Here is an 11,866-nt window from a genome sequence, read left to right as displayed (position 1 = left end):
CAAAATTGTCAGGTTTGTGGTTTTGTGTCATTAAACTAAGCCTGAAACACTATATTTAAAGAATATGTCTAAATGCATATGACAGACAGTTCACCCCAGTTTAATCACTGACAACCCTTTAAAATATGTACTGTCAATAATTAAAGATGAAAGTTAGAGTGGACAAGCATGCAGATCAAAATTGACATATGGGACTCACAAAAACTTTAACAGTGGAGAACCTTTTACTTTTTACCCATCAGTTCTCTATTTAATTTCAGTAAAAAAGAACAACATAAACACAGGCATGTAAAACCTAAAATGTGGATTCAAATCATGTTATAGATTTCTGTTCTATCTAAATAACAGCAGATAAAATGTGCTGCCCGGTTCCATTGCACATGCAATAGTTGCATGTAAAATTGGAAAACATGTCACTATATACACGGATTTGAACATTAGGTAGATTATAACTATGGATCCACTTAAAGGAATAGTTCACCCAAAAATGAATATTCTCTCATTATTAAAATGATATCCCAGGTGTGTGACTTTCTTTCTTCACCAGAACATATTTGAAGAAAAATAGACAAATATCTTAGCTCAGTAGGTCCTTAAAATGCAAGTGGATGGTGATTTCTCTTTTGAAGCTCCAAAAATCACAGACAATCAGCATAAACGTCATCCATATGACACCAGCTGTTAAAGTAATGTATTCTTAAGCATCACAATCGCTTTTGGGGAGAAAAAATATCAATATTTAAGTACTTTTTTAAACTTCAAATCATGCTTCAGGTCAGGAGCAGTACGCGCGTGTGACGTAATCGCATTGGCTCTTGAGACACTCGAGAACTGATGAACGTATGTCACAGCCGGAAGAGCAGCGCTGTTTACAAGTGAGGAGGAGGAACGCTGTACTGAAGCTTGGTTGGTTTTGGTTTAGATCTGTATTTATCTTTTTCTTTACTCACAATGGTGCGTTTGTGTGCTTATCCTAGTCGAGAACGTGAGATTATGTCTGTATCATGGCAATGCGAATACGTCACATGAGAGACTGCTTGGACTCCACCCTCTTGTGAAGCTTACCCAAAGTGTTGGATTATAGTTAAAAAGTACCTAAATATTGATCTTTTTTCACATCAAAAGTAATCGTATCACTTTAGAAGGCATTCATTTAACTGCTGGAGTCGTATGGATGACGTTTATGCCGACTGTCTATGATTTTTGGAGCTTCAAAACAGAAATCACCATCCACTTGCATTTTAAGGACCTACTGAGATAAGATATTTTTCTATTTTTCTTCAAATGTGTTCTGATGACGAAAGAAAGTCATACACACCTGGGATTATCATGAGGGAGAGTAAATTATGAGAGAATTTTCAATATTTGTGTGAACCATCCCTTCAATCTTTTAGATACGTGTGCTAAAGTCTCGTCATGTAACAGATCCTCTGTAAAATCAGTTAAAATATTTTAATAACAATAATAATGACATAATAATGATGGTGATATAAAAATAATAAAACCAGTACCTAGATAATGAAAATTTACAAAGGCATTTAAGCTTCGATTTTTACACCCTGTATAAAATCCTTTTCCTTTCAACACATAGCATGATGCTTCAACAGAAAAGTATCACAAAATATGATTGGGTCCTCTTAAAAATTATTGACCATATGCATGTAATGGACCAGTGAAGTATTTGCTGGAAGCCCCCATATATGCCCCCGAAGTGAAAACAAAGGATATTTTAAAATGGAAAGTCATATTCTGTCCTGCTTCCTTACTGGTCAGATCATTCCAACAAAACTCTTTACATAAGAGTCAAAACACTCTTTCATAGTATACAAGGACTAATTTAAGAGTATTTAACAATCTGAAGATGCTTACATTAATACCAAATATGAAGAAAAAAAATCCCAAAACCGGTTAACATGGCAAAACTTTAATGTAAGTGTAAGGTTGAAAGGATGAGTTGAAAGGCAGAGAGACAACATAAATCAGAGTGCCAAAAAAGACAGCCCTTTTCACAAACAAATAATAAACAATTAAACATTCTGAGCCTGATAAATAACATAGTTACATGTTAATCGCTTTACCCTTTGAATATTCAATCCTCAAAATGATTTTACAGACCCTTAGGAGAGGAAAATGAATAAAACCATTGTACCAGCACATTATAATAGTGTACTCTGTAAAATAAAAGCATGATTTTATAATATTCTGCACTGTCTATCCATTACAAATCCATTCAAACTCATTTACAGCTCACCAGCACGCAATAACAGCACATGAAGTTAATTCTACAATGAGCCTTGTCATAGTTTTTCCTTAATACAACACCCATTTCTAGTGTAAAGAAATCTTGGGGATGAATGCTCATTCTTGTAGTCACAGTATTTCCATAAATATCTCAAATACAGTAAACATTTCTGGAGTGATGGAACCTATTTACATTACAAACCCAGTTTCAGCAGCACACAGACTTGAACTATGTTTAAAAGGAGGATTGTGATAGTATTGTGTATCACACTGCATTCAAGCGCCAAACAGGGACCAAACCTTGTACTCATGAGGACTAAGTGCTGATTTAGAACCTCTTTTAGGGACTTTTTAAAGTTTTTTATGATTAGTATACATGGGAGGAACCTGCACTTCATGCACTATGAAATGCTTAATGCACACAGAATCATAAACAGGACAAAACGTGCAGTTTAAAAAGAACTTGAATGCACCAAAGTGCATATGAACAATGGGTTTTGTTTAAAATCTTGAAAACAATTGAACAAAACCACATGTTCTCTCCAAAAACACAACAGATTTGTAACAGACACATTCCCTGCATGCAAAGGGTTTCCGTGTCTATTGGTTTCTCGGACCAAGAGGCAAGCGGTGGATACCTTGTCATGGAAGTTTAAGAAAATATATGAGTACTTTTACAGATTATGTAGGGCTGTATACAAAAACACTGAACTTTACAACAAGTTGTTTCTTACAAGAAGAGTCCCAATATGAGGCCATGGAAGAAATAAAGCAAAATCTTGGTCTTGCTCGGATGAGTGTGTTGAATGCGTTGACTGTAAGCCTGGCAGAGATATTTTGTTTCGGAGCGGTTGCATTAATGCTTTTCTTTTTCCCTCTTGTATATGTATATATTTACCTATTTTAGACACAAAGACTTCATCCTTTGACACACTGTAATAGTCCATCCAGTTTCTTTAGTAACAGGTATCTGAGTGTGGTTTATGCCTTGTATAGTGTATGGGTTTTGGTGGAGCAGAGCAGGCATTAATTGGCAGCCCATTTCTCCAGATCTTTCATGTCATCCTCATCCTCTTCTTCTTTCTTTTTTGCTGCAATCAAAAATGCATAACACATTTAATCCAGGGCTATTATGAATGCATTTGCAGGGATCTAAGAGTAAATACGTAGGGGATCTTTGGGCTGGGCGATAAAACTGAAAAAATATAAAAAAACAAAACCAAAAAAAAAGTTTGAATTAATTAATTTAAATGGGCAGTTTGAACTGATTCATGGATATGAATCAAACTTCTGAACTCTTTTTGATTTGAGGTTTAAATCAGGAACCCTCCTAAAATTTCTTAGTGCTATAATAGTCTTAGCACTCTCCTACCCCAGTGGGTCAGAAGTTTACATACACTTTGTTAGTATTTGGTAGCATTGACTTTAAATTGTTTAACTTGGGTAGCCTTCCACAAGCTTCTCACAATAAGTTGCTGGAAATTTGGCCCATTCCTCCAGACAGAACTGGTGTAACTAAGTCAGGTTAATAGGCCTCCTTGCTCGCACATGTTTTTTCAGTTCTGCCCACAAATTTTCTATCAGATTGTGGTCAGGGCTTTGTGATGGCCACTCCAATACCTTTGACTTTGTTGTCCTTAAGCCATTTTGCCACAACTTTGGAGGTATGCTTGGGGTCATTGTTCATTTGGAAGACCCATTTGCAACTGAACTTTAACTTCGTGGCTGATGAGATGTTACTTCAATATATCCACATAATTTTCCTTCCTCATGATGCCATCTATTTTGTGAAGTGCACCATTCCCTCCTGCAGCCAAGCACCCTCAACCCCACAACATGATGCTGCCACCCCACGCTTCATGGTTGGGATGGTGTTCTTCGGCATGCAAGCCTCACCCTTTTTCCTCCAAACATAACGATGGTCATTATGGCCAAACAGTTCAATTTTTGTTTCATCAGACCAGAGGACATTTCTCCAAAAAGTAAGATCTTTGTCCCCATATGCACTTGCAAACTGTAGTTATGACTTTATGGCGATTTTGGAGCAGTGGCTTCTTCCATGCTGAGCAGCCTTTCAGGTTATGTCGATATAGGACTTGTTTTACTGTGGATATAGATACTTGTCTACCTGTTTCCTCCAGCATTTTCACAAGGTCCTTTGCTGTTGTTCTGGGATTGATTTGCACTTTTCTCACCAAACTACGTTCATCTCTAGGAGACAGAATGCGTCTCATGGTGTTCCCACTCCAATTAGCCTTTCAGTAGCTAATTGCCTAAAGGCTTGACATCATTTTCTGGAATTTTCCAAGCTGCTTAAAGGCACAGTTAACTTAGTGTATGTAAACTTCTGATCCACTGGAATCGTGATATAGTCAATTAAAAGTGAAACAATCTGTCTGTAAACAATTGTTGGTGTATGTAAACCTCTGACTTCAACTGTATTGCCGAGCCCTAGGGGAGCTGTGTGTGTAAATACAGATAAGGTGTGTGCATATTTATTACCTGGTCTGGAAGGTAAAGATGTAGAGGGCACATTAGGCAACTGTACATTCTCTGTGCCTCCGATCTCCAGAAGGTTCTTATCCAACTCTTCCTGCTCCAATTCCTCTAGTTCAGCTAGCAGTTCATCCTAAACACAACCAAACACAAAAAAAATTAAGCAAAACAAAGATTTTGTCAAACTAGATTCAGGTGAAGCTTCATCATTCATCATTACCTCGTCAAATTCCTCCCCAAGCCCGACAGGTTTTGAAATCGCATCTGAAATTTCTTGTGCCAGCTCCTGCTGTTCTGTGATGTCCTGCATGAGTTCGTCCACTTTGTCGATGTCCCTGAAGAAATACAAGAGACAGGGGGAAAAAATTAATCTAATGACAACTTAATTTAGTATTCCACAGTTCTAAAACTCTAAAATTGTGCATGATTTTGGAATTTTTCTACAATACTACTATACAGCTCTTAGGTACACTTGATTCTGACAGGTAAATTGCAGAATTCTGCAGGCAAATATTTGTGTACAATATCTGTTTCTTCTCGCATAATAAAACCATTTCTACTCAAATCAATATTTCATGTCCATTTACTTATTTATTTGCTAAGCAGTCATGTAATAAGTGGGATAATGTACAGCAAAGGTCATTATAACAAAATAAACCCCAACAGGGTGATTAGAACCCCAACACAAAGTACACTGCCTGTACATTATCCCTTACTTGTATGTTCAATATTTACTTTAGCTAAATCCAATCTCCAAGTACCACTTCCACTGGCAAAAAAAAAAAAAAATCAGATTCTCATACATTCACACCCAGAACCTTATGAGAGAGAGAGAGAGAGAGAGAAACACTGATAACAGATGAGAAACTCCTCACATGTTGTCATGGGCAGCCTTCATGGCCTTGGCAGCCAAGCCCATATTCTTGATGACCTCTGTATTGGTGTGGGCATTCTCTAGCGCCTCCCTCTGGAACTCGATGGTAGAAAGGGTGCCGTCAATCTGAGCTAACTGCTTCTCATAGCGCTTCTTACGCTTCAATGCCTGTAACGCAGCTGTTTGGAAAAGAAAGAAAGGCAACTGGCATTAATAAAATACAAAATACAGACAATCCTACAGAATAGAGTGCAAAAGTCTGGTTCCGGAAGTAAAAATCCCATTCATTTTCCATAGACGAATGGATTTTTTACAATAACTAATAAACCTTTAAAGACAGACCTACTGTGAGCTCTGAGATTGTTAATCAATAGTTTATGATTCTGGCAAAGCACATCAAAAGAGTCCAGAAGCGACCGCCCACTCCCATGACACACTGTGAATGAAGCAACCAAGTCGGCCTCCCTCTCAAACTACTACTACTACATATTGTTTATAATTAAAATATATTGTTTCTATATTTATAATCAATAACTTTAAATCAATAGTTTAGTTCCATTGTTTTAAATTCAATTACGTCATTCGCAATGCTTCATGGGATTGCAGTTCTTTCCCTCATTATCTGTAGTACAGAGTCTTGTAACTTTGTCCTGTTGACCAATTTTCAAATACTTCTTTGCTTCAAATCTGGTTGGTTTGGCTCATGGCTTAAAACTCTTTAATGAAAGATTTTAATAAATCTCTATATCTCTAATTCAGAAACCAGGATGGCTGAAAAGTGGGCGTGCACTGTTGCACTCTATTTCACAGCACAAAATTCAAAATGATTTTATTTAAAAGCGTTACATTAAGAGCAGTATGTAATTATCTTGTTAGAAGTTGCTTCTTTGCAATTTAGGCCTAGCTTAGCAAGAATCATGTATTCTCTGCTGCCAGTCCTGGTATTACTCAGTAATGTGATCTGTGCATTATATTAAAAAGGTTGATTTGGAAAGAAAGAGTTTGAAAATAATGACAGAGTAAATATAAGGTTTAAAGCCCCACTGCACAATAATCAAAATCCTAAATCAAGAGAGATTTTTCCACCTCAATTATGAAGTTTCTTATCCCCCAAATAGTTTAGATTAAAACCCCATAAATTTTATCGGGTTTTTGCCATGAAAAGTAAGGTATATGACAATTTTTTTCTTGGGGAAGCAGAGATGCAGAGGAAGGGACTCAGTCTGCACATGCGCAGGTAAATGAGGCACACTCACCAACCTTAATCAGGGAAGTGAGCTGTAAAAAAGACAAAACAAGGCCTGTTGCGTTCCATGGTGATTGTAGTTGACAGCCTAACGATGCATTAATGACTAGCAAATCAGTTCAGACTTGTTTTTCTTGCAAAATGGTGTAATTTCTCACAAAAACATATTACACCCCAAAATCCAAAAGAAAAGCATAGAAAATTAGGCCTGTTTTAGGACCTTTATGATTTTTTGCATTGTGAAATTATTTTTTTACACAAAAAAATATTTCAGCCAATTTCCAAAATGTACACATTTCAATTTCATAACAACATTCCATCAAAATCGAGGTTACAGTGAAGCAATCACAATGAAGTAAATGGCGCCAATTTTTGGAGAATTTTATTTTTATTTTTTTATTTTCTCCCCTTTTCTCCCCAATGTGTCATGTCCAATTCTCAATGCTCTCTAAGTCCTCGTGGTGGCGTAGTGACTCGCCTCAATCCGGGTGGCGTAGGACGAATCTCAGTTGCCTCCGCGTCTGAAACCGTCAATCCGCACATCTTCTCACGTGGCTTGCTGAGTGCGTTCCCGCAGAGACGTAGTCCCTGTGGAGGCTTCACACTATTCTCCGTGGCATCCACGCTCAACTCACCACGCGGCCCACCGAGAGTGAGAACCACATTATAGTAACCACGAGGAAGTTACCCCATGTGACACTACCCTCCCTAGCAACTGGGCCAATATGGTTGCTTAGGAGACCTGGCTGGAATTTTTGGAGGATTTAAAGGCAGAAATGTGAAGCTTATAATTTTAGCACTTATTATAAAACTAATTCTTCTGTTAAAACTCATGTATTATTTGAGATGTAAAGTTGTTTAAATCGTCAATTTTACATTCATTTTGGGGTTTATAGGGTTTGTTGACATTACATCATCATGGCAACAAGTTGTAAAATTGGCTATAACTTTACACAGAAAAATGTATCACACTAAGATCATGTTAACATGCATATTGTATCAACAATATGTGGCTGTACTTTGAAACAGTGAGTGTTTTAACATTTATGGATTGGCCCCATTCACTTCCATTGTAAGTGCCTCACTGTAACCCAATTCCCCCCCAATTCTCATTACTGTAATGCATCTGGATGTTTCACTTTTGAACTTGTTTGTAATTCTCATAATTTTCAAATTTCAATGATGATTCTCATTAGATTCTCATTACTGAAAATCATCCTGTCTGGACACAATGGTTTTATTTTTATCATTAAAACTTAAATAACTTAAAGGTAATGCAACAAGTACTACCATGTATATGTACAAGTATTATTATTTTTTCTTCACAATACAGTAATGAGAATGGGTGGATGTTCTTTCTTGGCATACTTTGTAAGAATCATCCAATCATTACACAAATTGCCCGTATATCAAAACAATATGGTGCTTTAAAATTTAGCCTATTTGATTTGTTTGAATGAAACATAGAATGAAGTACAGATAAAACAGTAGCTGTATTTTTGCAATGAAAGGGGACTTTACAGTAGAGATCGACCGATAGTGGATTTTACCGATACCGATAAGTTGGGCAGTACCTGCCAATAACGATTAATCAACCGATAATTTTTCAAATTGATATTGAATGAAAAAATAACACTCAAAGTAAAATAGTGCTGAACTTTATTACAAAACAGTACTGACTGAACCATGAAAATGTATTGTATTTTTTTAATGAAATAAATATAAATATTAATATATATATGAACTAATATTCTAATTTTAAAGTCAGCTGATTTTTAAATTGACGTTGTTTCCTTAGTCCATAAGAGGGTGCAATAAATACATAAACTATATAGCACCATTATATTAATGCAACATTTAAATAATTTAAAAAAAGAGCATTTCATTTTCAACTAATGTGCATAAAATAAATAAATAAAAAGTTTTAGTCAGTCCATATTCTCAAATGTTAAGTCAAAAGTAAAATGAGGGGAGGAGAGAAAAAAAAAAAAAAATAATAATAATAATAATCGCTTGGATAGACAGTTCACATGGTGTTACACTTGCACTTCCTACTACTCCAGACTCAAGCTTCATAATAACAGTGAAATACCACACTGTTTTTTATTCAGTACAGTTGTATATAGAGTAGCAATATTCACAGATAGCAATGGTATTCGGCTGAACTCGGTGGTGAAGTGGCTCAGACTATAAGCCCAGGCCAGGGGCTGTTAAAACAGATGGAACACAACAGACTGGAACTGAACGAGAGGATCTCGAGACATACATTTAAAAGTTGAACGTCTTTCCTGACAAGGCATTTAAACAACTCATTGCTTAATCTGAGAAATGCTTATAAGAGAGCAACACGCAGTGGCCACAGACCTCCAGGGCTGTTCACACCGAACGCTTTTGCAACCATCCATTTGTTTTCCTACGTAAACGCGCACTAGACGAACGTCTTTGTTTCCCTTTGTTTTTGTTTATTCAGCATCTCATGCAGGAGTGCTGTTTTTTAGATGATGTGTCTAAGTAAAAAGAACTTTAAAAGCATATTGAGACAACTGCTTTCTGTTAAACTGTATTTGCTGCACTGTGTCTAGCCTTTTTTAGCGCAAGAATGTGATCAATCTGAAGTCATCGTATTACAGTGAGGATAAAAATATTGAATTGAAATCAGATACGTTTCTGATTTATTATATGTTTCTCTCGGCTGCATGAAAATATTAATTTGCTTTCTCGTGTCACTAGCTTTAAATATGCAACTTAGCTGGCGAACAAATGCATAAATGTGACCAGCTGGATATAAACTAATGCAAATAAATGGTAATAGATGGTAACAATCGTGACATTTAAACATTTGGGTAGAACTTGTGTGTATTTTTGTCACATTGTTGTAACCGCTTGAGGTTAGCTTTAATGTTAGCGTCCTCTCAGCCTTGTCGGCAAACATACTGCTGTTCTCTACTAATGCAGCATCTAGACAACAAATTAATTCATTTATAATGATATGACAACGTGTGCTGTAGTGTACTGTATACATACCTTTTTGTTGTTGATGTTTTAAATCCGCATCTGAAGTGTTCCGCTCCATGCAGTGTAGTCTCACGTGTCAAAACAAACACCACAAGGCATCAGTGAAGTGATTTTCTAGATTTCACTTCTAGAGACCGCTCTCATACTGTATAACAACAGTGGACCCTTCCCAGCCGCTCCAGCACCGGACACAACGGGTAAAAACTATCGGTGTGGATTTTTGCCGATAACCAATAGTTCCAGAAATCTGTTATCAGAAAACCGATATATCGGTCGACCTCTACAGTATAATAAAACCTTTAACAGATTCTTATGTCATGTGCACATTCAAAGGGGGGCATTTCAAAGACCTCACCAAACAGAAAGGTATTTGCAGGATGACCTGTCACTTCAAACACTTTTTCTATTATCCCCTATGACAACGTCCCACACCCTTTAGCAATCATTCAGCCGCCTTGGTCATAGACCTTATTCACGCTAGCGCCATCTTTCATTTTTAATGTGAATGACAATGACGCTGTGAGGGATAGACTTACCATCTCTTCAATGGGCTGTACTGCAGTTTAAAGTGTTTTTGGATCATTCCGTGGACAAAACATTGATAAAATATCTGTCCAAGAACATTTAGTATACAAAGAACTCCAGACAACATGAGTTGTGGAAAATCAGATGTGATCTAGGAGCTTCATACAGCTTTATACCGTTCGTGCCATTGAAGAGATGGTAAGTCAATCCCTCACAGCCTCGTTGTCATTCCCATTCAAATTATATGAAATGTCCCACGCAAAAGAATCATATACAAATAATAGTAACCATTTGTCTGGATCTTGTTAGTTAGTCCATGAATTGTTTGGATGAGGGTTGGCTCACGATCAAATATTCTTTAAATAGTCCAGTTAACTAGTACTTGTATAGGTTACGTTGAAAAAGAAACAGTTTGACAGGCTATCAAGTGTACAAAGCAGTGACAGCAATAATAACCATTTAATTTTTACAGTGCTAACCAAACCTGAGATAACCAGCTAACTTTTTTTTTTTTCCATGTGACGCTACCCTCCCTAGCAACCGGGCCAATTTGGTTGCTTAGGAGACCTGGCTGGAGTCACTCAGCGCGCCCTGGGATTCGAGCTAGCTCCAGGGGTGATAGCCAGCGTCTTTTACCCAGGCCCCCTCGTTAACTAGCTAACTACCCAGGCTAGTAACTTCCTTCTTCCTCTCAGGTAAACCGATTCTCTCACCTCTTTTGTTCTTTGTGCCGTTTCTCTTTGCCGTTACAAGCTCCTGTTCGATCTTTTTCTCCAGGAATTCCTGTTTCTTGGTCAACATCTCCTCGGTTTCTCGGAGTCGCTGGATCGCCTCTTGTGGGCTTGCAGCTTTACCACCTTTTCCACTGCTACCAAACAACTTTCCGAACAAAGACATCTTGCCCCCTGGACGACAGCAAGGATTGATTGATACTGATATTGTGGCTAGTAGTTTAAACTGGCTCTGAACAAGAAATCCTCGTTAATATCAGTTTGGTTTCTGTCTGTCATTGGCCCAACTGGCTTGTTGTTTTCTCGGCTTCCCCTTCGCGAGTCCAGGCCCCATGACGTCATCACGTCATAAGAACACGCGGTGCATGACGTATAAAGAGGACGAGTCTGTCACATCGGTAATAATATCGGAATAAAAAAATGTGTTTGTATTCGTTTATTTATGTCAAGTGTACGCTGTCAAATGAGGAACATTATTTATTTGTTGACAGTTTGTTTAAGAAGAAAAACAGATCTTTCTATTATTTCAATAAATATTTCCTCGGAGGAGATATTTATTAAAATATTAGAAAGGTCTGTTTTTATTCTTAAATAAAGGGCCTCCGTATGAAACATATCTAAATAAATATATGAAAATATCTAAATATAGATTATATTAAATGTCCCACGCAGACGAATCACAATATATATATATATATATATATATATATATATATATATATATATATATATATATAT

The 11,866-nt window shown here is 36.9% G+C and overlaps 1 protein-coding gene across 1 annotated transcript; it reads right to left on the bottom strand.

Annotated features, from left to right (window-relative positions):
* Positions 1 to 1,908: 1,908 nt before the first annotated feature.
* LOC127448915 (charged multivesicular body protein 4b-like) lies at positions 1,909 to 11,528 on the bottom strand. The gene is made up of 5 exons (XM_051711861.1): positions 11,111 to 11,528; positions 5,613 to 5,790; positions 4,958 to 5,072; positions 4,744 to 4,870; positions 1,909 to 3,332 (listed from the first exon to the last, which is right to left on the bottom strand). The coding sequence occupies exons 1-5, from the start codon at positions 11,292 to 11,294 to the stop codon at positions 3,268 to 3,270; spliced, it is 669 nt and encodes a 222-aa protein (XP_051567821.1). The 5' UTR covers positions 11,295 to 11,528; the 3' UTR covers positions 1,909 to 3,267.
* Positions 11,529 to 11,866: the final 338 nt, after the last annotated feature.

Source organism: Myxocyprinus asiaticus, chromosome 12 (genome assembly GCF_019703515.2).
Source record: "Myxocyprinus asiaticus isolate MX2 ecotype Aquarium Trade chromosome 12, UBuf_Myxa_2, whole genome shotgun sequence".
Lineage (NCBI taxonomy): Eukaryota > Metazoa > Chordata > Actinopteri > Cypriniformes > Catostomidae > Myxocyprinus > Myxocyprinus asiaticus.
This window is presented reverse-complemented; position numbering and strand designations above follow the sequence as displayed.